The 27,562-nt window shown below is 39.9% G+C and overlaps 2 protein-coding genes across 19 annotated transcripts in view; both read right to left on the bottom strand.

Moving 5' to 3' along the window:
• adgrg6 (adhesion G protein-coupled receptor G6) overlaps positions 1-2,725 on the bottom strand; it is a 66,412-nt gene extending 63,687 nt beyond the window's left edge. For all 17 annotated transcript variants that reach the window (XM_065256133.2, XM_065256135.2, XM_065256136.2 and 14 more), the window contains exon 1: positions 2,482-2,725. In XM_065256133.2, coding sequence (XP_065112205.2) covers positions 2,482-2,483 — 2 coding nt within the window. In that variant the 5' untranslated portion in view covers positions 2,484-2,725. The remainder of the gene's footprint in view (positions 1-2,481) is intronic.
• Positions 2,726-7,242: 4,517 nt separating this feature from the next.
• The window catches only part of vta1 (vesicle (multivesicular body) trafficking 1), a 41,319-nt gene continuing 20,999 nt past the window's right edge, over positions 7,243-27,562 (bottom strand). The window contains exons 6-8 of one of the 2 annotated variants that reach the window (XM_065256131.2): positions 22,054-22,236; positions 19,118-19,195; positions 7,243-7,903 (exon numbers count right to left, since the gene is read on the bottom strand). In XM_065256131.2, coding sequence (XP_065112203.2) covers positions 7,758-7,903; positions 19,118-19,195; positions 22,054-22,236 — 407 coding nt within the window. In that variant the 3' untranslated portion in view covers positions 7,243-7,757. The remainder of the gene's footprint in view (positions 7,904-19,117; positions 19,196-22,053; positions 22,237-27,562) is intronic. The other variant, XM_065256132.2, reaches the window with a different exon arrangement.

The raw sequence follows: 27,562 nt of genomic DNA, 5'->3' as shown, positions 1-27,562 counted from the left end.
CCAGGGATAGTGGGATTATGTTTCGTGTGTGTTGCGTGCTTGTGTCTCGCTCCACCTGCGGTATGCCTCCACAAGCTTGGCTTTCTTCGAGAAGTAGTGGAACAGCTGATCTGTCTTTTATAAATCTGATAAAGCTAAAGACTCTTCTTAGATATGAAGGATGCAATAGGTACTCAAGATTATTGTGCGATTAGCAGAATAAACTTCATTCTATAAATTATTTCAAAGAAAGAAAATAAGGATAAGGAATAAGAATGAATATATGCATAAGCATGCTGTCAGTAAAGTTTCCACTGGCACGTTTTAAGTATAGGTAAACAAGCATTTTCAGTTCATTTCGCTGAAACTTCAGCGGCACAGTGTCGCGGTGGATTGTGGGATTGAGAGATGCATGGATAAAGCGTGCTCACGCGCCCAAAGCTACAGCACTTTGGCATTGTAAGTGGAATTGGGCGGATTTGGCTATTTTGAAAAGACGTTAAAAAACCACATTAGGATGCAACATCTGCAATTGGATTTAAACAAACAATTACAACCTGAAATCTTCTTCCAAGAAGGCAAACTCCAGTGAGCCATTATCCAAAGTTCACAGAAAAGGAAGATTCCAGTGGGAAATGACGATCACCGGAGACCTCATAAATTATTCTGCTAAAGACTTTATTTGTTTAATTGGGCATTGTTCCTTCGCATTAAGTCGATAAATGTCTTCATTAAAACAAATTGATGGAAAAACTCCCTTTAGTACGTTATAATGAGATTACCGCGATGCTTCATTTGATACTATGCTTAAGTTCATAATCCTTCGTTGCCAAGTGTGTGAAGTTACAAGATCTCGTGTGAGGTCCAACTATCATTTCAACAAGCATTGTTGAGGGACTCAATTGGGGAAGATAATAGAGATCTCTATTCCCAACCCACAGTACACAGTGGAAGCAGAAATAGCTAGCAGCACAATGGATTTGGCCCTGAAGTCATATTTTATTTAACAAACGTAACACTCCATCCATTGCATACATCAGTAGGCCACAATGGTTGAATACAAACATATTAAAAGATATATTATCCCCTTTAAACAAGGCTAGGTTATCACGCTTCGACTGGAGATGGAAATCAGCTTATCTGCACAACGCAAAGTCAACAACCAGACTGTTAAAACATAGTTTTATCCACTAAATAAATGAAGTACGGTCTTCAGATCACTTCAGTAAGATGCCACAATAATCAGAAGCACAGAAGAGCCAAAGAAGCCATTATATAATATTCATGTAATACATGACATTACAAAATACATGAATATGGCTCAGAACATTCAACTAAGAATATGTAAATACACATGAATGGGGTCAGAGACTCAAGGGACCATGCAAGCAGAATAAAGACTTTGATTCATGGTGCTTTCTGGAATTCATAAAGATCCAGAAAATCATGAATCTAGAAATGAATACAATTGCTAATGCCTAAAAACGTATTGGTAAAGACATTAACAGTATTAATCGTCAATAGTTTTTGTTTACAACAAGACTGTAAAAATATACTCAATATTAACAGTTTATGTGTTTAAGAATCATCCATATATAAACTACTGCTGGACTGCAAAATTGAGGGATATTAATGTCTGTGGTTATTTTGGCCTTGTTAAAAATAACAACCGGTAAATGACAAAGCTTTAGAAATAAGCACAACGTACCGACACGCTTCAACAGTTTTTAATTACTTCTCCAACTTTAGAGACACCACATCTGTCATCATCACTACAAGCAAATTGGATATTCATCGTTCAGTCATGCTTCTCTGACACCTGAACTCATCACATCTAATGACATAAATTCCAAGTTTAACCAGATTATAGTTATATGCCTCAAAAACAGATGAACAACAAACCTAATAGGTACAGTAGGTTGTGTGCGTCACATTAGACTTTAACCATCAAACATTTTGAGATATGAATGTACGGTAAGCACAGATTTTAAAAGGATATTAAGATATTTATTGTTTCATTTGTGTCTACTCCAACACACATTTCCATAATCCACTTATAAAGAAAATCTTTGTAATGTGACACCCATGCTTTTGGGCCACAAACACGTTACTGTCCTGAGAAAAGGTAAAGTTAAAATATGCAAAATACACCAAAACTTAAAACATTATCAAAACAATTCTGCATTTTCTATTTGGGCAATGAGTTGATGACTTACTTGAATATCAAAATATTAATTAAACTCATAAATAAATAAATAAATAAATAACAGTGAATACTCATATACAAAGCATGTTGTGTTTCTTTCAGTATTGCAGTACTATATTGTAACTTGACATGACGTTTGTATATTAAAACATCAATCACTTGCCGTCTCAAATCTTGCCACAAAAAGTATCAGCGACAGATAAACAGGGTAAACTATATCCCAACTTTACAGATAGTGCCCCAAGATGTCATTCCGTATAGAAACGTGAAAAAAAGGATTAAAAAGGTAAACTTACATGATTTCATTGAAGCTCGTCGTTTTGAAGGAACATCCTATCTCTTCTCCAGATTGAACAACTTCACACAAACTTTCAGTCAGACGAAGCGCACGAGTCACTTTCACGCGCCGATGTTTCTCAAAAGCGCATTATTAAATAGAGATTTACTTCAACCAAATAACTGTTTTGATGAATGAACCTGTTCTCCGAGCTGACAGATGCTGGGTTAAGCGCTAACAAGAGTTAACCAGACTAAACTGCGTCTGTCTCACCGATGGAGGCAGAGCCCGACAGAGCCCCACCCTTCAGTATGAGAAATCCCGAAGGAGAACCCCAAAAATAATAAATAGTACAAAACATACAGTACAAACATAACAACATTGTAAATCACACTAGTATATATTGTATGATTTGTTATATATATGATTTGTTATATATTGTATGGATTTTCCAAAGAAAAATACTGCAGTATATTTTAGTATTTACTAAACTGTAGTAAAAGTCCATACTATAGTATTTTTGAACATAGCATATTAAATCATAAAGTATATTACAGTGTTAACCACAGTTTATCAATTCATCATAGGTAATATTAAATAATATAATATAATGTAATATAATATAGGTTTAATATATATATATATATATATATATATATATATATATATATATATATATATATATATATATATATATATATATATATACATATATACATACATACATACATACATACACACACACACACACACACACACACACACACACACACACACACACACACACACACACACACACACACACACACACACACACACACACACATATATGTTTAAAAAACCCAGTGAAATATATATATACATACATATATATACATATACATATACATATATATACATATGCATATACATATATATATATATATACATATATACATATATACATACATACATACATACATACATACGTACATATACACAAAAAAAAACCCAGTGAAATATATATATACATACATATATATACATATACATATATATACATATACATATACATATATATATATATACATATATACATATATACATACATACATACATACGTACATATACACAAAAAAAAACCCAGTGAAATATAGCATAACTTAATATTTACCAAAGGAAAATGTATCATACTATAGTAATTTATATACTATAGTATATATACTATATTTATACTTACTACTATACAGACACTATATGCTACAATTTACTTTTGTAAATATTAAGGCATGTTACAGTACTTTACTTGGGTTTTTTAAACATAAGGAAATCTGCACATAAATAAATATGGGTTACATTTACTGTTAAGACATTTCAAGTTTTGAATTTATTTTACATTTCTGTTATAAAATCATTTTAATTCATTCGAGAAAAAAAATGCAATTAAACTGTCCTCAGTCACCCATGCCGACTAGCTACTTTGTTTTCAACGTCAGAGACGATCTTCCAGTTAGATAGCTTTTGCAAGTCGGATAACTGTATTTGCATATCTGATACTTTAACATTTCAACATTAACCTCAAATAACATGAAAAAATTTGTTACGTAGTCTAACCAATCCATGTTTGCCAAACCCACGAGTTTGTGTGAACTGAAATGAAATTTCTGTATTATACTGCAGTAGCCTACACATGCTCATTTAGTAATAGTAATTTAGTTGAGACAAAGCTTATTGGATCATTTGTATTTCTTTGAATCCATTAGAGAGTGTCCCTTTAGGTTTATTGACTGTTAGATCTTGATATATTGTGGGTGTGTGAAACCGTGTGAGGACCCAAATACACAACAACACGGACATTTATTATATCCTAATGACATTTATATCAACCTTTATGCTTAATACTGGGATTTATAGGCCGTTTGACATGCTTTATCACCACAACACTGGAAATTGGCTGAGGATTGTAAATGAATTACAAAGCCAAGTTTGAATTTGAACACTTGCTGCTCACAATTACTCATTTATTCTGCTTTATAGTGATTGAAACACATGCTGAAGTTTAAGAACAATAATTCTGTAGATGTGTGGGATTTTCCTTGTGGTGAAAGAAAAATGGAAAGCTTTTCTCAATCCCAATAGTACTGACACAGTAAGTTTTCACTTTACTTGTGAGTGACGGTGCCAACACTTTAAACAGATGAAAGGTAGATTATAGGTTCCCAAAATCTGTGTCACTCAAATCAAGAGTAAAGGTTAAAACACGTATTATTGTCAGATGTATTACGCTTTAACACACTCTGCACACTTACGTAGTCCTTCTAGGTGGATTTTATCAGTGACGCACATGACATGGCAAAAGCATTACTTTGTAAATTTACTAGAGGCAATTAAAACACCCCCGTAACAAAGGACTAACATGAGTCGGATGGAAAATACCAGGTGACGTTCATTTGCATCCACAATAAGGCAGGAAAGGATTCAGGCAAATGCAGTTATATCTCAGTCTACTTACAGATAAGTGCGGTGCCCTTTCTACAACACTTCAGGACAACGGCTGGTGATGGCGGAAAACAGTGATCATAACAACACTGCTAATTCATTCAAGAAGTGCAAGTTGAGCAGAAAACAACAGGAACAGTCTATTGTAATGAATTGGTTCCTGATTTTGCACAATGACCAACTTCTTGATTCACGCAAGACTGGTTATGAAAATGGACACTTCAAATATCATATTTTTTAAGTGGTTACATGCATATTTTCTTTAATTCCCTTTAGTTCATTATTTTTTAGCAAATAGCATACTATATTACAACTTGAAGAAATACACTCTCTGACAAATTCATTGACTTTATTTGTAATGTTAATCTATACTTCCTTAATCCAAGACATCCCAGGCGGATTCCCTGACAGGGTTTCATCCTAAAATGTTTGAGCTGTCTTTAAGGTGCCATAGAACAAAAAACTGTATTTACCTAGGCATTGATAAATAATACGGGCTCTGCATGTAATGACATATCGTGAGCCTCAATTGCATTTGTTTCCTCATTTTTATGTAAACCTCATGCATGCAAAAGACTGCTGGAATACAGGTCAATCTCAACATAACACCGACTGTAATGTCACAGTCGAGATGTACACCCGAAACATTCAATTACACATGAAGTACACAGTTGTTAAAATGTTTGATAACGTGAGCTACTGACATGAGCCTCAGAGCAAAGCAGAGCTCAATATTATTATTCATGACCCTTCCAAATAGTGCAAAAATAGACCATTTTACTCAAAGGACAAATCATAGGGCTGTAAATGGACATGTAAAAACGGTTCTGGATAATTTTTACACTTAATAAAGTTACACACATTCTAATATCAAAGAACAATTTAAAATATTATTTCAATGCATTCTTTGGCACATTCATTCTTAACTGGAAACAGCTTGTACTGACATCTCTTAAAACAGTGGTTCTCACGCGTGAGATGGTGCCAGGGGGGCACCAGTTTTATGACATTTTATAAAATACATAAGGCTACTGACCAACAGCACTACTTTGCATAATTTAATAGGTTTCGTTTAATTAAAATGTTGAGTTTTAGAACTGTTCTTGTCATACATTTTCTTTGGGGGGGCGTGAAGTTTGAGAACCACCGTCTTAAAATATATCAGAGCCATTGTTTTGTCTCTAGATGCACATCAGTTAGGTTTTATGTTTGTAAACACTACTTAAAGCCTGCTTTCACAAACAAAGCTTAGCTAAAGCCAGGACTGGGCCTTAGATAAACTAAGATGTTTAAGCATCTTTTATAAAATGCCTTTAAAAAAGTTACTGGTGTATATCTTGAGACAAATCAATGGCACTGGCATATTTTAAGATCTTAAAATTTTCATTTTAATTGCTGCCGATTTGTTTAAAGCTGTTTGCATAGAGAACAACTGTTAACACAAGTTGATCCTCCTTCATTTAAAAGCTTTAAGAGCTGTGAGAAATGCTTGTTTGCTTGATCCAAGGGAAAATTACTACATTTAACACTCAAAAGCGGAACACTTTACAGTACAGTAAGGTTGCATTTGTTAACATGGGTAATCTATAAGATAACATGAACTAAAAATGAACAATTCTTCAACAGCAAATCTTAGTTTATGTAAAATTCAGCACTTACTAATAAAATGTTAAAATCAAAAGATGCAACTTATGAAAAATGTATAAATGTGTAAAAACTAGTCCATTGCTAGTTCATGTTAGATAATGCATTCACTAATGTTAAAAAACAATCTTACAGTGAGATGTTACCCTGAAAGCAAAGCAATGGTTTAGGGATGCACCGATATGGAAATTTTGGCCGATACAGATAACCGATAACTCTTTATATTTTGGGGGCCGATAACTGATTTTATATATATATATATATATATATATATATATATATATATATATATATATATATAGGCCGATAAATATTCATATTAATTTCACAATGAAAAAACGCGGACATCTTGTCTTTGCGCTAGACTAGTATACTCTTCTTGAGCCCGCAACACGTGTCATCTTCGTGCTATGTCACAGAAAGCACCAATCAAAACTCCACATGGCCAGCAATGAGCAAGTGAAGTGGTTCAACAACCTGAAATAATCCATAATTTATCGGCTTTCATTTATCGGCCTAATTTTGCTATCAGACCGATTACTGATAATATTAAAAATAAGCAGTTATCGGCCGATAACGATATGTCGGCCGATATATCGTGCATCCCTAATATGGTTACCGTGAAAAGTATTACAAAAAGAGCACCATGCACAGCAAATGATCCAAAACGATTTATTGTCGTTATAATAACTAACCAGTGGTTAGTGTTTATATATACTGTATACAAATCAAAATCCTTCTACCCAAAGCATATATAAAGAGAGTGAAAGGCAAAATGTCTCTTGCATATTTTCAGATAAATCTAGGTGAGAAACAAGAGTTCTTCTTTCTGAGATATCTGTGAACCTACGCCCATGCATGTCTAAAAAAAACCTGTAGAAGTCAGAAAAACATAATTTAATAATATCCCAAACCATAAATATTTTTCCTCCTAAGAATTTGGAAAGGTCTTTCACATGCACCTGATTTTCAGTTTGGTATCTTTATCTCACCAGTCTAGTAATGAGCAACTATTGACATTCAATATGACAGAAACAGATGTTGTATTGAGTAATGTACTGTAGGGGTGTGCTATGGAGTGCCTCTTTTTGATACAGCTGGGGAAATAGCCCCCCTTTTCAGTTCCATTGGGCCAGATTGCTGATAAAGTTGCTTGGGGGAGACACAATGGTCTCATTCTTTGCCAGTGGTTAGTAGCTTGAGGGCCTTCTGCAGATTCTGGATGGCGGTGCCCACATCCTCATATTGCAATGCGCTGCCTGCGTACTTACAGAATTTCTGTGCTCGGGTAAAGTCCTCTGGTGTGAGCCGTACATCACCTATTTAAAGCAAAGGATTAGAGAGAATTAGAAAACTGAATGAAAAAAATGTTAACTATGTAAAGTATAAAAAGTTTGACATTCCTGTTAAGTAACACAATAAAAATGTTGCTATAGCTCAAGTGGCAGAGAAAGTGGTCAAGTGTTCAATTTCTAGGTAACATCAGGGTTTCCACACCTTAGTTAACTTCAAAGATCTTTCAAGGACTTTCCAGGTCCAATACCCCTCATATTCAAGGACTAAATGTGGGGACACATTTCAAGTGAGAGCAAGGTAGCATTGTGTTACCTTTAAAGATACATTGTTAAAGTTCCCTTTCGAGGGAACTCGCGCTGTGTCACTGTGGTGACACTTTGGGGACGCCTCCAAGGGTAAGGTGCATCTGAATGTTTATATCAAATTCAACCAATGGTAAGGCTTAACGACAAAGACAGGGTGACGTGGGAGTCAGGAAGTATATCGCTATCTGAAATATTGCCAAAGATGGCGTTACAGGGGCGCAGGAAGTATGGCAAGGAAGACGCAGCGTCTCGTTCCCTTCTCAGGGAACAACAGTTCCCTTTCAGTCGGTCACTACGACGTCACGTCGTGACCGACGAATTGGGAACTCGCTTAGAGAGACCAATCTGCTTCGTATACTACTAAAACGCCAATGAACTTGGCATTGAGATATTTGCATAATGCTGGCGCCGCCCCGCCAGGTGCCTTTATAAGCAGCAGGTGCAAATAGGGAAAATAGCTTTTTCGCTTCGAAAGCCGGCTTTATCTGCTACTGAGAAGCTACTTTACTCTGTTGGGATTTGATTGCTGAAGTTGGTTGAACTAGCAGTATCACAGCGGACGCTTCGCTTATTCCACGGCTCTACATCTGTTTATTGTTTTGAGTTTAGTGTGTGCGTTGCCTTCCTGTGCGCTCATCAACTAAGCATCTGAGTGAATTTCCCTAAAAGAGTGATACGAGAGAGCTTTGTGCCTTGTTAAAGGCAGCCACTCTCTCGTATATGCGGAGATCAGCGTCCTTTTCAGGATAGCTTTTCGCCGTGCGATCTTGGATGCGAGAAGTATAAGGGTTCCAGTGACGGTCACGAGCGCTGTCTTCGTGCTCAGGCATCGAGCTCTCCGGGGCTGCGTTCGTGGAGAGTTTCTGTTCTCTCTGTGAGAGCATAACCCTCTTGGATTGCGGAGACGACTGTCGTTTCTACGGGAACGCTGTCCGCGCCTTTGCAGTGCTGACGCCGCCATGATGCGGCTGTCAAGCGCTCGCAGGGCGCCCTTCGCGTCACTACGCTGAGTAGGACGGAGGATGCGTCCTCCACCTACCGGCCTTCTCATCCTCAGCCGGTTGAGGCTCCGGTGGAGACTGCAGAGTCGTGTTCTACGATGTCTGCCGAATCCATTGGACCTCCTTCTGGTCCCGTCACTTCTGCAGCATCAGAGGGGTGTCCATTTTTCCTCCGAGGCAGAGTCGTTCCGGAGATGGCGGCCGTGCCCGCGAGCGGCGGAGACGGTAGAGTTGGAAAGGTTAACCCCTCTCCGCCCGAACCGTCCCGCCCACATGATTGGTACTTCGGAGCTGCTCGGGCCTCTCGGTCCTCTCCTCCTGTGCCTTTCTTGCCCGACGGCACGAAGAGCTGACGTGATTTGCGGCCGTCCGGCCGTTCAGCTTCACCCCTCACCTCCCTCACCAACGGAGCCGCTAAGGGCGGGGACCCCTTCAGTGGAGCGGGATGCGTTCCTGGAGGGACCACCCAACCCTTCCCTCCCGTGTTTGTAGACAGTCGTCCGGTCACGGACGCTGCCCATCAGGCATGCCGGAGAGGCGGCTTCGGCCCTGCACGCAATAACGTTGCTGCAGGCTCACAAGGATTTACGAGGGAGCCCGCGACCTTCAGTCGTGCGATGTCCACCACAGTGGTTCAGGATCGCCACCTTTGGCTGTGTCTGGCTGACATGACGGACGCAGACGAGAACAACTTGAATGCTCCTGTCTCACAGACCGGCCTCTTCGGCGAGCCAGGGGAGTCGTACAGCTCCGCTGCGCAGACTGAGGCGATCTCCTAGGTCATGCCCCGGCGGAAGAGAGCTGCCCTTGGTCCACCACGCCGGCTCCTCAGTCTGCCTCTCGCCGTCGGCGTCCTGCGGCGACCACCTCCGTTCCCCTCCTCGGACCCCATCTCGGCAGCGCAGGGGAACCGGTCGTCAGCAGCTCGCCCCGCCCGCTTAGCCGCTTCCCGTGAAATTCGGGAGTTTAAGTGGCCAGTGAAGGGCGACCCGGATTGGCAGAGGATCACTCTTCAGGAGATGGAGCTCCTTCCCCCGATAGAGGGTCGGGTGGAAAATCCTTGGTTTACATATGTTCCACCGGCTGTTTCGCCGGTACCCACTTAACCACACATAAGAGGGCATTCCTCTTCCCTCTCTAGGTCTCCGGAGGATCGAGAGAGCCGTGAGCGGGTACACACCAGCTCCCCTACCTCTCCTCTATCGCCAGCGGGTGACCTGAGGAGTCCGAGCTCTCCGCTGAGGAGACCGGACCACCAGCACCCTCATCGGAGTCTGCGCTCTCCGTAGAGGAGACCAGATGACCGTTACCCTCAGCGGGCTCAGGTCAGTGTCACACACACATACTGTAGATGTTTATGCTGTCACAGCAGACGCACCGGCAGTCCCACCTGTCTCGCTTCGCTGCCCCACCGCGGGTACTTCGGTAGTGTCGTTATTTCTCCTCGTACGGTGCCTGGGTGCTTGGCTTCAGTTCCCAGCCCGTTTCGTTGGGTTTTACGCACGATCCGCCTCGGTTACGAATCCGGCACACCCCCAAAATTCGGGCTTTCGTTTCACTGTAGTGAAAGCGTCCGATGCACATGTACTGCGTGCAAAAATCGATATCCTGTTGGCGAAGGATGTTCGAGCCGGTCCCTCTTACCGAGATGATGATGATGATAGGGTTTTTCCAGCCTTTATCTCATAGTACCCAAAATACGCGGCGGGTTACGATCGATTTGATTTACGCACCGGCTCTACGAAGGTGTTCTTTTTGGATGATAACGCCGAGGCTCGTATTTCAATATTCAGATCGGTTTGCAGCCTTAGACCTGTAAGACATGTACTTATGTGTCCATCTCCCCTCGCTTTAGACCGTTTTTTCGCTCTGCGTCGTGGGGTGGGCATATTAATACTAAGTACACCATTCGAGCTGTCTCTCTCTCTCTCCGTGTGTAGTCACGGCATTAAGATATCAGAGAGAGAGCGTTGTTCGCATTCTGCTTTTTTCTACGTCGACTTATAATAGCCCGTTCTTGGCAGACGTGCGCGAACACAGAGAGTTAATGCTTCGGCTTCTCGCTCGTTTAAGTCTTCAGGTCGTCTGGGAAAGAGTAACTTTGCCCCGTGCAGAGGATCCTTTTTCTCAGTATGGAAATAAGACTCGATCGACTAATTGGCGTGTTTAACAAGAGCGCGCAACCAGTCAGTTCTGACTTGCCTCGGTTTAATTCGAGGGAAGTACGCGGTCCCTCTGAAACAATTTCAGAAGCTCCTGGACATATGACAGCATGCTGCGGCTGTGACGCCGCCCGAGCTGCTTCATATGAGACCGCTTCAGCATTGGCTTACGATCGAGTCTCGAGGAGAGCGTGGCACACCGACATACACCGTGTAAACATTGCACCTGCGTGTCATTTAAATTTTTCCCTGTGGTAGACCTGGCATTTCCGATAGAAGATATGCCCCTGAGGGGTCTCCTGGCATTCTGTATATTGTAATGCCCTCAGCACGGGATGATCAGCCACGTATGACGGGCTTGCAGTCTCAGGGGTGTGCATAGCACCCCAACTGCCGCGAGCGGTGCGCTGTATATCTGGGACTTGTACGCTCCGCTATGGAGATGCGAGGGAAGGATGTATTAGCCGACACCAATAACATTGCGACTGTTGCGTTATTTACCGTTAAGGCGGTTTTGCGCTCTCGTCACCTGTCGCATCTCGCTCGTCATCTCCTCCTTTGGAGTCAGAAGCATCTGAGGTCCCTTCGTGCCATTTACATCCCGGGTTCGCTCAATACAGCGGACGCGCTTCCCGAGCTGCGCCCCCGGCGAATGGCGACTCCACCTCCAGACGGTCCAGCTAATTTGGAAGAAGTTCGGTTGTGCGTAGATAGATCTGTTTGCGTCGCCGGACGATACCCACTGTCGCCTATTTTATTCACTAACCGAGGGCAGCCTCGGCGTGGATGCGTTGGCACACAGCTGGCCGCGGGGGGTGCGTAAATACGCATTCCTTCCAGTGAGCTTTATTGCGCAGACACTGTGCAAAGTCAGGCAGGACGAGGAGAGCCTTTTATTAGTCGCCCCGTACTGGATCGGGTTTCAGAGTTAATGCTCCTCGCGACAGCCCCTCCCTGACGATTTCCCCTGAGGAAAGACTTTCTTTCTCAAGGAAGGGGCACATTATGGCACCCGCGCCCCGACCTGTGGGATTTCCATGTATGGTCGTTGAGCGCGCGCAAGGTTTAGGTGATTTATCGCAAACGGTATCTAACACCATCGACGCGGTTCGAGCACCGTCCACAAGACGGGCTTACGCGCTTAAAGAAACCTTTCTCGTCACCCGGTGCTCTTCGCAACGCGAGGACCCCAGAGAATGCCCACTAACATTGTGCTTTTATATCTTTAACATAGGTTAGATGGTAGGCTGTCCCTCCGCCATTAAAGTTGATATCGCCGCTATTTCTGCTCATCACTCTCTTATCAACGGCAGATCAGTTGGCCAGCACGATTTAATTATTACATTTAAGAGGCGCTCGCAGGCTAAACCCCTCGCGCCCTCCTTCTATTCCTCCCTGGGACCTGTCCATGGTGCTGAAAGCCCTGCAGGCCCCCCCGTTCGAGCCTTTGCAGTCTGTGAGTCTGAAGCTTTTATCAATGAAAGCTCTGACCCTGCTAGCATTGGCCTCAGTGAAGAGAGTAGGGGATTTACATGCATTCTCTGTTGACGACTCGTGCCTTCAGTTTGGTCCTGCTGCCTCAAGTGTAACGTTGAGGCCCAGACCAGGTTACGTGCCCAAAGTTCCCACCACTCCCTTCAGAGATAAGGTGGTGAGCTTGCAAGCGCTGCCCCCCGGAGGACGCAGACCCAACCATGGCTTTGTTGTGCCCCGTACGCGCACTGCGACTCTACGTGGTTCGCACGCAAAGCCTCAGGACCTCAGACCAGCTCTTTGTTTGTTATGGTGGCCAGCAGAAAGGGAAAGCTGTCACTAAGCAGAGGATGTCTCATTGGATAATTGATACTATCGCCCTGGCTTATAATCTTCAGGGTATTCCTTGCCCCTTTAATTTGAGAGCGCACTCCACACGGAGCGTTGCCTCATCTTGGGCTCTAGCTCGTGGTTCCTCGCTAACAGACATCTGTAGAGCTGCTGGTTGGGCGACACCTAATACGTTCATTAGATTTTACAGTGTTCGTATTGAGCCTGTATCCTCTCGTGTTCTTTCCTCACCAGGGGGAGCACGGAGAACAGTCTCACAGGTCGGCTTGCAGCCTCCATCTGATGCTTCATAACTGTGTCAGTATGGAAGGCCTTCAGAACAAAAATGCGTAATGGTTTGAATTGTTCTTCCTCCGCTGCCTTGGCAGCCTTTGTTGCGGAGCATTGGCTGTCAGCCTTCACTAGCTGCATCCTCGCGAACCTACGTGTTGGCTCGGGCTCCACATTGTGTCCCACCGGGTTCCTTTGTGAGTATTTTTCCGTGGGGTTAATCCTACTAGCCCACGTTTCCCTTAGCAGAGCACTGCTTTGCTTACACAGCCACGGCTGTCATTTTACCTCAACTACGGTTGACTTTCGCCCACCATTAACCCTTAAGACGGGTGGTGGCTTCCGCAGCGTTCCTATCCCGCTCAGGTAGGGCGCTTCCCAGTTGCTGGCACTTCTGTGGGGTTAAAGGAACATCTAGTGCCCGGCCTTCTGCCTTAAAACCTAATTCTCCTCCTCCTTAAGTGGAACCGGAGGGCTTTACGCAGACACTGGAAGAGGTCAGCCCCTAGTGGCGTTTTGATAGGGATTCCCAATTCGTCGGTCACGACGTGACGTCGTAGTGACCGACTGAAAGGGAACGTCTCGGTTACGGATGTAACCCTCGTTCCCTGAAGGAGGGAACGGAGACGTCACGTCCCGTCGCCACAGGTGCTGCCACCTGCTGTTAAGGCCGGTCACACTTCCGGCTTTCTCAGCGAAAAGAAGCTATTTTCCCTATTTGCACCTGCTGCTTATAAAGGCACCTGGCGGGGCGGCGCCAGCATTATGCAAATATCTCAATGCCAAGTTCATTGGCGTTTTAGTAGTATACGAAGCAGATTGGTCTCTCTAAGCGAGTTCCCAATTCGTCGGTCACGACGTGACGTCTCCGTTCCCTCCTTCAGGGAACGAGGGTTACATCCGTAACCGAGACGTTACATACGAGACATTTTCATATGTCAAACACAATTATGCAAAAAAGCATTTTGGTATGAATCAACATTTGCATATAGAAGATATAAGCATTTAAAGCAAACAGTTAAGAACGTGTGCTTAAAAAGTCTAGAATTTTTATGATATTATCCTACACTACACAGGGAATTATATGGATTTTTTTCCAGAAAACTTCTTGCATAAAATAGATTCAAGCACTTTCAATGACCTGTATCCATGTATGTATATTTTCAAAAACTTCCCAGGCCTTGAATTTTTGCCCCCAGATTCACAAACTTTCAAGGATTTCAAGGACCCGTGGGAACCCTGCATAATGCAAAAAACACATTACAATATCATGATATATCTACCATTAGTATTAAGTATTTGATTGATTCCCAAGGAAAAATTAAGAAAAAGGAATGCAACCATACGATACATGCATGTCTAACCAGCCCACTAAATTATAGGTTGAGCTGAGGTTGGGCTAATTTACGAATACTCAAATTCAGGCATTTGCCAGTGGGCATTTGAAATATTATAGCTATGGTGCATGAATGTCTTTACCACAGTGTAAACCATGCTGGCTCTCACAACGACACGTTGAGTGACAGTTTGAGCTGAATCCATAATGTGGGAGCACACTAATGACCTGGACAGAGACGACCACCAAGACGCTCTGAGCTTTCAAAACACATTAGGTGTATCATTTCTGGGAACTAAACAGCAACTCTGGATCCCGTGACGTCTTCTTCATAATTAATATTTAACCATAATCCTTTTTTACTTGTTCAATGGAATTGCTTGCTTGCATCTCAATAGGCAGAAAGTCGCTTTGAAGGACTTGAACCACACAACTGTCTTGATTGAGATCTGAGTTCAAGAACATTTCAACAAGTGGATACTGTCAATGCTATGACCTAGCTTGTTATTTTCTTTGGAGTTTCTGTAGAGAGATGACATTTGGAGTTGAAGGGATGCAATTGTGCAGATGTCATACTCTGATTAATACTAACCAACATGTCAATAAATATAAAAAAGTTTGAATGCTTATATTGCATAAATGAACGACAGGGCAGAAGACCCAGCACCCATTTATGCAAGATTTGTTCTCGTTAACAGAGGCCCCCAACCATCGGGTTGCGAACACTATGTGTATAATAGCTACGTAATAACTTTATCTTGTGTTTTGCCCTTTAAGAGCAGACTTCAGATGACCTCGATCGTTTCCACTTTTGTGCAAGCCTGCGCTTGCTCTCTCTACCAGTGCATCTAGGATCGCATGGATTGCTGTCATTAGAGTTTGAGCATACTTCTAAAACACAATCGATCAAAGAGCTGCAGAGGTATGGAGGTATCACAAACTCTTTTTTACTGCAGTAACCATAGTTTAAAGGGTACACTTTAAACGAAGGTTTGGTAGAAACTTAAACAATCAGTCCTGTGTCAATCATCATTAAACTCATGTAAGCGCCAGTCTCAATGCCTACGTGCAAGCGGCAATTCTTTCAGCATCCCACCTCTTCCCAATCTCCTCCTTCACTGCTTATTTTTCTTCTCCCTCTGTGCAGTTCTGTTACTTGAATGTTGGACTCAAGCCCGGCCTCAGGTTCGCGTTGCCTTTGAGGATAACAAGCTAGTTTCACGAGTTTGCCTGCCCATTCAGTCTTAATAACTAAAGCTGCGGTCAGGAAGATATTTTTGATCATATTTGCTGAAACCAACACTATGCTCCAATAAACAACATAAATTAGACTGTTTAAGAATAATCTGTATTTCTACCTCCACCTAGAGCAGGGGTGTCCAATCCTGCTCCTGGAGGGCCGGTGTCTCTGCAGAGTTTTATTCCAACCCTAATCAAACACACCTGATCCAGCTAATCAAGGTCTTAGGCAGACTAGATACTTTGAGGCAGCTATGTTGAGGGAAGTTTTAGCTAAACTCTGCAGGACACTTTGGACACCCCTGCAAAAATCCACCGCTCCTCGTTCATCTGGTCCAATCAGCGCAGGGCGGATAATCTGCCTGTCAATCACAGTTCCTGCACACGCCACAGATCTTCAGGCACCCTTCAGGTGCGTTACAATATCACATGCATCCGCCTGAAGTTCATAGGTGTGTTGGATTGAACGTAGCATGATCGCGGAGAGACATTCACTAACAAACTTCCGATTCCTCGGTTTACAGCCAGAGCTAGGAAAACGACCAATGAAAAGAAGGAAACAAAAATAGGAAGCGACCGTGCCCGTAATAAAACTAGGATCAATATCGGACCGACATTTGAAATGTGGAGGAATCTACGAGATTTTTAAGGGTTCAAGCTGGATGCAGAGCTTGCCACATTTCTTCTTGACAGGTAATTGTGTTTTATTAACCTTGATTGTATTTCTGAGTGCTATAAGTAATCTAAGTATGCTTGCTAAGTGTGTGTTCACATAAATACTGGTGCACCTGACTAACAAGGACGAGCTCGAAGGGAGGTTGCTCGGTGGTAGTGTGGGAGGGGTATGAAAATTGTAAACATTCGGAATCATCCCAATCTTTCAGAGTTGCCTACCGCAGCTTTAACAGTAAACTGTTTACTGTAAATTATTATAAAAGAACGGGTAGGCAAACTTGTGACACAGTGGCTATGTTTACATGCATAAAATTTTGTCAATCCGATTGAACTTAATACGATTGAAGGTAACGACGATACAGTTTACATGCACCCTAAACATTGCAATCTGATTAAAATGTTCGTTTAAATGTACATTATATAGAATCCGAACTGAACGTCTGCGCAAGCGCACAGCCAAGGTTGCCAGATTTGCGTATCAGAACCATCCCAAATGGACATTCAAAACTAGCATCCCAATGACTATTCACAGCCCAAATACCAATAACTAATGAACGAAATACTTTCCTTTTTAACACACAGAAAAAAAACAACTGCAGAAAAACTGTTTAAACAGCAGCTCAAATCTAAACTAGCAGAGGACTTGGCAACGCCTCGCTGTGGACAGCATCTCTCGTCGAGTTCATGCTTTATCTCTGGATTAAAGTCAAAACTGAGTCACAACAAAAGTCACAACGCTATTTTTTAGCTTTAAGTAGCCTAATGTTTTAAAAGTACACATAAATGCGGCACAATGTACATCACCTGACCCCAGTAACCTTACCATAATAATGCGTGATGCCACTGCCTTTCTATTGCATGTTTCTGTGAGGAGAATCATGTGATATAAGCGTTTAATATAAGACGTGAACTTGAGCACAAAGGTTCTGCGCATGTGCACAATGTATTTTTTACATGCGTACTTTTCTCCTGCGGATTGGATCACAGATCGGAGTACACCACCCCCTTCAATACGATCCATATTTGCATCCGATCGTCCTCAATCATATTGATTAAAGTGTTTACATGAAGGCTTTTCAATACGATTGAGCCATCAATACGATTACAAACGGATTATTTGGTTGCATGTAAAAGTACCTAATGAAACTAAAAACAATCTGACAAAATGTGGTTCTGCACTTCTACTAAAACAAATTTCTCATGGATTGTTCTTTGATCTTTACTTCTGTTTAAAGGTGACATAGAATGATTGAACGGTGTATTTATCCTTGTTCTGTGATGTGACATGTAGACAACAAAATTTTGGTTGGGTCTGTAATGCCTTAGAAGCTACCTAAAAACCTCTCAGAAAGCTATATTGGGGTGGTGGATTTTAAACGCTTGGTTTTGAACCCATTTGGCGTCCCTTCGGGCTTAACTGGCAACCTCATTATGAAGTGCAAGCACTTGATGCTGATTGGCTGCCTTTGCTGCCGCTCAAAAGAATGTAAACTTCGCCGTCTTCAAGGACAAATAAAAATTTTACAGATAGAAAAGCACACCTCGGAACACGACTCGCCATTTCATGAACTTTTCGAACACTGCTGCAACTTCCTGTTGGAGGCGAGAGGCCGGATGTATGCAAATTATTTTGAAGGGGAGGGAATATAATGAGAGTTGGGGGGCAGTGAGATGCATTTTGCGCCTGAGGTCAAAGTGCTCTTCCGCCATACAATATAGTTCTCATTTTTTATCCGCTTTAAAAAATCTCCACATTCATTTTGTGCCACCATACTTACTCGTGTAACTACTCATGTAACTGTCTTTGAATAGGGAAAACATGAAAGTGTTTGGTGGCTTCTCAATTCATCCCTGTTTGGATCTTAAGAAATGAATGGGGTGGCCTTGATAAAACTTTAATTAACCAAAACAGAATGAACAGTAAGACTGTTTTAATGTATAAGTCTGGAAGGAGTGAAAAAAGCGACTCTTGTATCTCAGAATGGTAACTGGAGAAATTGAGTCTTACTCTGCAAATCTGACTCAATCGCTCCAATTCAGAGCAATTCCCATAATAATAGGCAATCATTGTACATCATGACCTCACTCATGACTGAATTATTTAACTGGCATAGGGAATGCCAATACTAGGTTTAGACACAATCTGCATTAATCCCTATTAAAGGTGAATTCCACTGATACAGAAAGGGAATTTGTATTTCGAGACTTAATACTTTTAGCTTTCTCTATGGCTGCTTTATTCCCAATCACTATGGTAAGTAGAAGCTGTGAATATGCATCTTATAACAGCTTCATTTACTTAGAAAACCAGTCAAACGAATGATTTTTCCTCTTGCCAAATCATTGAGATGTGGTGTATCTTCTCTATTAAGACTCGAATATAAATCTTCTTCACAAAGTTGTCAGACCTCACATTAGCGCTTACCTTCCTGGGGATTGTTTAGGAGCGAAGGATCGACCGCTGGCATGGTTCGTGGAACAGGCACTGGTTTGATGGGTTGTGCTGTTCCAAAACAGACAGAGTCCATTAGCTCATAACTGTGGATGCACTTTTACATTTGCATATACTGTATGACTGTTGATAGGATACTGAAACAATGTAATGGATGAAGTAACAAAATCATTTATTTTGGACCACAACAGATTTTGTTTCAAATGTCCTCAGCTTGCACTGAGCATGTTCTTTCCAAGAAAAAGAGCAAAGTAACTTCAGACTAAAATGGATATTAGGAATCAAATTTGCCTTGATCTTTTGACATATAAGAGGTCTTGGTAATACATCCTGCGAGTTTTATAGTTTTAATTGCCCTCTATATAAATAATAAGAGCATTTACGTAACCATTTAGAGGTTGTTTATAATCATGATAAGATTGTAATAACAATAAGATTGCGATGTCAGACAAAAATCGTACTGTTGCTGGCCGTGCGACAGTACAAAACGAGCCTCTTTGAAAGGTTTCCGAAGGATCCCATGCAAGGTCTGAGAAAATGGATTGTTTAATTTTACAGATGTATTCAGCACAGGTGCATCATCTGTCGTGTTGCCAGATCCCATTTTTAAAATGCTCTTTAAACGTAGTGTTTTAAAAGTTAATGTGACATATATATAATTTATATAAATAGTTAGAAGTCGCTGTTAGTTAATGTTATCAATGTAATTTCTAAATGACAAGGTTTTAACTTATTTTGTTCTTTATGTTCTTAATTTTTGCTTGTTTTTCATGGCAACACTAGGCACCACCTAAACAGACGTAATCAAATAAGGTGCATGATTCAGCACAAGCAGGTTATTGCTGACAGGATACTATACAATCGGTAAGACAAATGCAATAATCATCATGGTAAGAAACGGTAACAATATAAAAAAAGATAAATAAGAGATAAATTAAATATTTTTGTGATCCATGGTCACATTTGGAACAAGTCGCATGATATATTTGTAGCAATCCAACAATAAATTGTATGGGTCAAAATTGTGGATTTTCTCAATACAAAAATCATTAGGATATTAACTCTTTCCCCGCCATTGACAAGTTAACTCATCAATTAAGAGAAAAACGTATTTCCGCTATTATCCACCAACTTATAACACCTGGAAGTATTCCCTTACAGGGCAAACAGTTCAAACTCCGTGTATGTTTTGAGGAATATTCTTTTTATTAAAAGTCCATTACAATTATGGAATTATTTAAGCTTTTTGCTCAACATTTGAGAGGTGATAAAAGAACAAATTAAGGTAGGATGAAGCGTTTTTTTTTTTTTTTTTAAGCAGAGGGTCTGTTCTTTCATTTAATATATTGTATGTATGTATATTTAAAGTAGAAAATTTTCTGGAAGGCATTAAACTTTTAAGAAAATCATAAAATATGGCTGTAAACTTTTTTTAACACTGGAGGGGAAAGAGTTAAGTAAAAATCATGTTTTATGAAGATATTTAATAAATGTCCTACCGTGAATATATAAAAAATGTATTTATCATTGGTAATATGTGTTGCTAAGGACTTTATTTAAACGACTTTAAATGTCATATTCTCAATATTTAGATTTTTTGCATCCTCAGATTCCAGATTTTTAAATAGTTATACAATAGCATTGACCCATCCTAACAAACAATACATCAATGGAAAGCTTATTTATTCAGCTTTCAGATTATGTATACATCAATTTAAAAAAAAATTACCCTTATGACTGGTTTTGTGGTCCAGGGTCACAAATATGTAAACACTGGCCATTAGGAAGGCTATGCTATTTCAGTCTTAACCTTTAACAAAGTCATGCTGAAAACATTCATTCAACAAAGTACTTGTTTAGTATCTTGTGAAGATCTTGTTTCATATAATATTGCTTATTAAAATTATTATGGTTAAATTAAATTACAATAATAACCATTGTTGCTTTAATAAAAAACATTGATCAATAAGAAAGTATTAACTAATTGTGATCTAATAAATAGAGGCTAATATAATATAGTGTGTATCCAAAGTAACGGTTCAGGAAAAAATACATTAGATTGTATTGTTAACCCTTAACACTCCACCTTGCACCGCACTTATTTTCAAACCCTGGTTACGTAATTAATAGTAGTTAATATCAGTAGTATAAATGTAGTTAATACAGTATAATGTTTATTCCTATTGTATGGAAACAAGCAGTGTTCATATTGTTTAAAAGTTCTTGTGTTTTCTAGAGGATAGAAAGTTATCCTGGTTTTTAACAACATGAGGATGAGTAAATGGCAACAGTATTTCCATTTCTGGGTAAATATTCCTTTAACAAGGTGTCAAACACATCATCAGGAAAGGACAGGAATACATTTTTTCCAGCATGTTTTCCGGGTTTGAAGCGAGAACATGTCATCTCTTATCAAATTATATGACTGCACCTCTGGGGTGCCGTGGTGAGGATTAGTCATTTCCACCGGGCCTGGAAGCTGAGACGCTAATCACAGAGGACAGTCACCAGGGGAAATGCGCCCCATATGGGTGCACTGAGCCTGCCTTTCTGTTCTTTTAAAGGTAAAGCTGGGAAAACAGGAAACCTGAACAGGAAATATCTATCTAAACACACTAGAGCTCCATCCCAGCCCTCCCACAATTACTGATTAACTTCTACATTTGAGTTAAGTGATTTCGATTGTAATGAATGATTTGGGCGGGTGTGTTTAGGAGACTCGTCAACCATAATTTAGATCTTTGGCTGCTGTTCAGACAAAATTGAAAAGACAGGTATTTAAAACCCATTCATCAAATGCATAACAACTGCACATAAAAACATGAATGTTATTTCTCAGCGCAAATATGCAGATGATTTTAAGATATTAAATCTTGGGTGGACTTAGACTGAATTGTGTGCTTGCTTACCTTCTGGACGGGGAATATCTGCAGGTGTATTCGCCGGGGCATGTGAACCTGGAGGTATCTGAATGTTACTGAAATTGGATGCTGGAGGTTGGTCTGTCGGATGACCACGGAAAGAGGGCTGGGATTGTGGTGGATCCTGGGGAGGTTGCATAGAATAACCGCCCTCTGCGCCATATTCATCATCTAAAAAAGAAGCACAAATGTTGATTTTATACTTTATGTTTCTTTAAATATGAATTTGCTTTAGTACGGATACTGAAGAACAAGCAGTTCAAATTTATTTTCTTCCTGCAGCCGTAACTAAAGTCATGACCGTAGTATTTTCCTACAACTAAAGCAGCTCTGAACAACCAGTTGCCATCACTAATCAAGACTTCTCGGATTTCTCAATCCATTGCTGAAAGATTCCTATGTTCACACCAACACTAACATGAGGCCAGGCAACTTTTTTGGCTTTTAGATAAAGTGGTAAAACTGATGAAGTGCTTTAAAAGTACCAAAACAACTTCCTGCAGCCTAGGAGATACTTGGAAACAAAGCACTTAACTATACAAGTCAAATTTGGAAACGTGGAATTTTCTAACGCTAATCTAGTGGCATTTTGGAGTTTGATTTGACATCCCATTTCAATGCCATGCTTTGCCTCAAAACCCTGGAACAAGTCGATGAAAGCAGTTATTGCATGGAACCAATTGCACGCTGAACCCTATGACATCCCAAAATGAGTGACAAACGTAAATAAATAGACATTAAAAAAAGCACAGGGTGAAAAAAGGAGCTTGGAATTCCAATAAACTGTGGCTGAGTTCTTCCATTTGAGATATTACAACAATCCCACATTCATAATGTGTTTCTAAAACCCATGGGCAGATTGTATTTTGCAAAAATATTATATTACAGTAAAACACACGGTTTAGAGGTTCGCACCATATATATTTGCCTACATCAGCAACATTTAATAACAAGGTAAAACTTCAATATAACATTCCTTTACTAGGAACAAGTAAATGAAGCAAATGAAAAACACATTTCCAAATTTAGTTGATTTAAACATGCTTTTTAGTGTTTTTTTCCATTCCCCAGACATGTGTCAGGGGGTTTATTTTCATAATCCACAGTGAAATAATAAGGGTGGGGCAAGTCAAACAAACATTATGCGCTTATGAAAATATGGCCTTCATATGGTTTCAGTGTAGAGGCACTTGATCTGCGGCAGATCCGGGAGATTCCTGCCTGATCCTGGAGGAGAGCTTTTCTTTGGGAGCGACGCAGCAGGCAGATGAGGAATTGCGAAACAGAAATGGGGTAGACTCCCTGAAGACCACAGGCAGGGTCTCCAGAAACAGTCAAACTATAGACTATGCGCAGGCACGATAACATACAAGATAACTTTGTACTGCCATAGTTATGAGCAGGCTTGTGATTACGCTTTTATATCGATGCATGATCTTGCTGCTGTGGTTCATGAGAGTACTCTGAAAGCACTACAGTTATATTTTAATAGATTGATCTCTTGGTTTAAACACAATTAATGAGAATTTTATACAGGCATTGAGCTCTTAAGAGGACACACGGCATACGAGGAGCTCTCAGCCAATAGGGCTCTTTATTTATTATTGATCTGTACTGATAGCGGAAGTGAATTATTCAAAGTTTTGAATAAGTGCACTAAACTTGACACTCTTCTGCCGGCAATAATATAGTGACCTACTCCACTTAAAAATGTATTCAGTGCTAATTACTATCAGGGAGGGAATGGATAAATTATGAACAGATGGAATTGTTTTAGTATGCAAAATGAAGTGCTTTTATATTGCAGTCATGTAAGCTGGCTAAGAATTGTGTTTATAACAACTCAGAAGCATGCATAAAACTTTTAAGGAAGTACTACAATAGCCAGAACATATTTTAAAGGCCAAAACTAAACTTCATAGCATTTGCCTTATGTTTAATGATCAGAAACATCCAAAAACATTGCTGTTCATTACTAATCCTTTAGAGTCACAGTAGGCTTTTTAACTAGACACACATGGCCCTTAACACTTAACACGAACCACAACCACAAAATTGTTAATAATTAACAAATATAGTTAAGCACAAAGAAAACTAAACAGCAAGTTAAACACAAAAACACGAGTATTAACAAAATGCAAAAATACGTGAAATAATTAACAATAAGACTGTAGTTTATATAATTTATTCAGGCTGTGGTGCAAGCTGAGAACTAAAGTATGCAAATGTAATCTCGTAGCTCCCTTGACTTAAAATTTGAAGTGCAGCTGAAAGATTTTTAAGTTAAAAATTATTTTTGTAGAGTTTTTTCACACTCAACGTCTTTTTTGCTAAAAGGAAAATTCATTTTTCATCACTGATTTCGGCAGCAACGAAAGCGGTTTACTGCGGTTAACAGTAGTCGGCCAAGGTAATAAATCTTTATAAAGTGCTTTATTATTAGGTGTCCAAATCACTTTTGCAATCAGGCACACTATACAACGGCTTTACTGTAAAATGAAATCCATGACACATCAGCACTTACATTTAGGCACTTGGCAGAGGCTTATATCCAAAGTAACTTGCTTTCAAAGTATACATTTTAGTCAATATGATCCATGAGAATCAAACCTACAACCAAACTGGGGCTTATGAATAGGGGGTTTGTGAGTTGATAAAAATAAATACAATTAAATTATAAAATGTAAATAAATAATTTTAAAATAAAATCTTACATTCTAAAAACTATTTAAATAAAACACTTACTTATAAAAATAATGTACTTTAATCTAAATGTGTTTAATCTTATGCTGCCTTCACGTGCTATGGGAAAGATGATATTTTCCATTTGTGAACTGGTATGTACCAGCGTGTTGTGTTCAAGTGCATTTTCCATTTGTGAACTAGAATTTACCAGTTTGCTGCATTCAAGTGCATTTTCCAATTGTGAATTGGTATTTACCATTGCTTTTGTTGTCATTCAACCATTCACAACGTTGCTGCTGCTCTCCGCCATTTTGAAAAGGTCAAAGGTAATCTCATCTCGGCAACTCGGGCATCAAAATATTTTACGAGTTGCCCAGTGGAAAATACCACATGAGGGGTGTTCATGTGCATTTTCCAAGTGGGATTTTGGTATTTACCATAATTACGATAGCACGTGAAGGCAGCAATAATGTCAAGTAACCATTAAAGGGGACATTTTACAAGATATTCTTAATATTTAAAATAAATCGTTGGTGTCTCCAGAGTACGTATGTAAAGTTTTAGCTCAAAATACCATACAGATAATTTATTATAGCATGTTGAATTGCCACTTTGTAGATGTGAGCAAAAATTTGCTGGTGTGTCCTTTTAAATGCAAATGAGTTGATCTCGGCACTAAATGGAAGTGCCGTGGTTGGATAGTGCAGATTAAAGGGTGGTATTATCCCCTTCTGAAATCACAAGGGGAGACAATTTTTTCACATGCTTGCAGAGAATGGTTTACCAAAACTTAGTTACTGGGTTTATCTTTTTCACATTTTCTACATTGATAAAAGCACTGGGGACCCAATTAAAGCACTTAAACATGGAAAAATTCAGATTTTCATGACATGCCCCATTTAAACAACACCACAATATATAAAAAACCTGGGAACTAAACAGATACATATACAATAAAAGAAGATTACCAGATGAAGATCATAATAAAAACAATAATCTTATAAAATGCTACTGATAAAAACTTTAAAACGAAGTTCTAAACACACGGTTTGAAGTTACACACAAATGTTCTATTTTTTTTTATTTACTTAAAATCTCAAAGGGTATTTCAATTAAATAATTTAGGTCAAAGAAATTCAGCTAGTTTGAAAACCCATGAGCTAGAGGAACACCTCCCAAATGTGAACTATAAATATAAATAATATATAATATCACAACTGAGTTCATCATTACTGTTAAAGTCATTCAATTTCTTAATGCAGCCAGATTTAAATGGAGCAATGCAGATGATCACCTGCATACTGAAACGCATTCTGACAATGATTTCCTCATTGTGTAAATCGTGTAGTTTGTCGACTTATGGGTCATTTTTTCCGTGTTGTACTTGTACTGACACCCAAGCTCATTTGACCTTAATTTCTGACCAGGCCATAGAAAAAGACTTTTACTTTCCATTGAGTCAAGGCATGAGAGTAAATCCTGCTCCAAGAAACTAACAGCTACTGCTTTAAACGTTGTACATGAGGCTTATGAATAGCACAGGTATGCTAATTGACAAAGTTGTAACAGATTTGTTCCCCTTCCTCTCAAAAATCCTTTTTCCCATGCCCTGCGGTTTGCCTGTCATGCATATATTCCTGTAAGTGGGAAGGCCGAAAGCATATGGCAGGAGACAATAACGCTTGGATGGTTTTAAACATAGCAAAGGCTATTCCCACATGATATTTCATTGTTCCAAAAAGAAAAAGAAAAAAAAAACACTCAACCATGTAACTGGTGAGCTGTAATTTACTTTGTTGGTGGAAAAGAGTAGCTTTGGAAAAAACAAAAATCAATTATGCTTATTACAACCTCCACAGGAGCTAAATTTTGGCTGCTCTCATCTTATCTTGGCGTACTGGTTGGAATAAGGTCTAATTGTCGGAGGGATCTTGGAACGGAGCTTGGATAACTGTGAAGGACGCTAGAAAATAAACAATAATAAGCAGCCCTGATGCAAGTCTGCAAATCTTAAACAGAGTATTTTGTTAGTTACACAGCATATAAAACATCTTAGCTTATTATTTCTTCAAAGACACCTCTTTGGAAAATTATGTTTGACAGACGTAAGTAAAGAGACTGCGATAAGGTGCTTAAACTCAACAAGGCAAAAAGAATGATATCAGGTTTCTATTGGCAGTGTAATAATCATACATGATGTCACCCATTAACAAAAAGGACCCAGCTGTGAGACGTAAAAACCAGACAAACAAACTTAAATACCATTAAAACAAAGCAACAGCTGTAAATGCAGTTACACTTAAATTAAGTTTTTGTTTACGAACAAATGTTTAGTGATTATACCAACCGACAATATTATGCAAGTATATCACACACTACAGAACCAAACATTGCATGCACGTACGTCCCAAAGGCTGAGTCCGCAGATGACTTCATTTCTGACATGAGCGGGTCAGGTCAAAAGCAGCACGCCCAACAGATGTGGACGGGAGAGTGATCTAACTGCACCCCAACGCCAAGCAGTTAAATCTCACAAATGCACCACAACAATCTTTCACTCTTGACATAAGGAATCTTCAAAAAAACACATTTGTATGTATGCTTACATTCATATCTTTCACCTAATAGCTTGACAAAAAGCTCTTTATGATGATGAAGCTAAACATATTTTGAGGACATAGTGTCCAATTTTAATATGTACTTCATAAGTATGCCAGAGTTATTCAATTCTGTTCTTTTAGATCCAACCAAGGTTCAACACACCTGCCTGTAATTTTCCATAAATCCTGAAGGCCTGGATAAGTTGGTTCAG

Source organism: Paramisgurnus dabryanus, chromosome 12 (genome assembly GCF_030506205.2).
Source record: "Paramisgurnus dabryanus chromosome 12, PD_genome_1.1, whole genome shotgun sequence".
Taxonomy (NCBI): domain Eukaryota; kingdom Metazoa; phylum Chordata; class Actinopteri; order Cypriniformes; family Cobitidae; genus Paramisgurnus; species Paramisgurnus dabryanus.
Note: the sequence above shows the minus strand (reverse complement) of the source record. Positions and strands in the feature narration are given on the sequence as shown.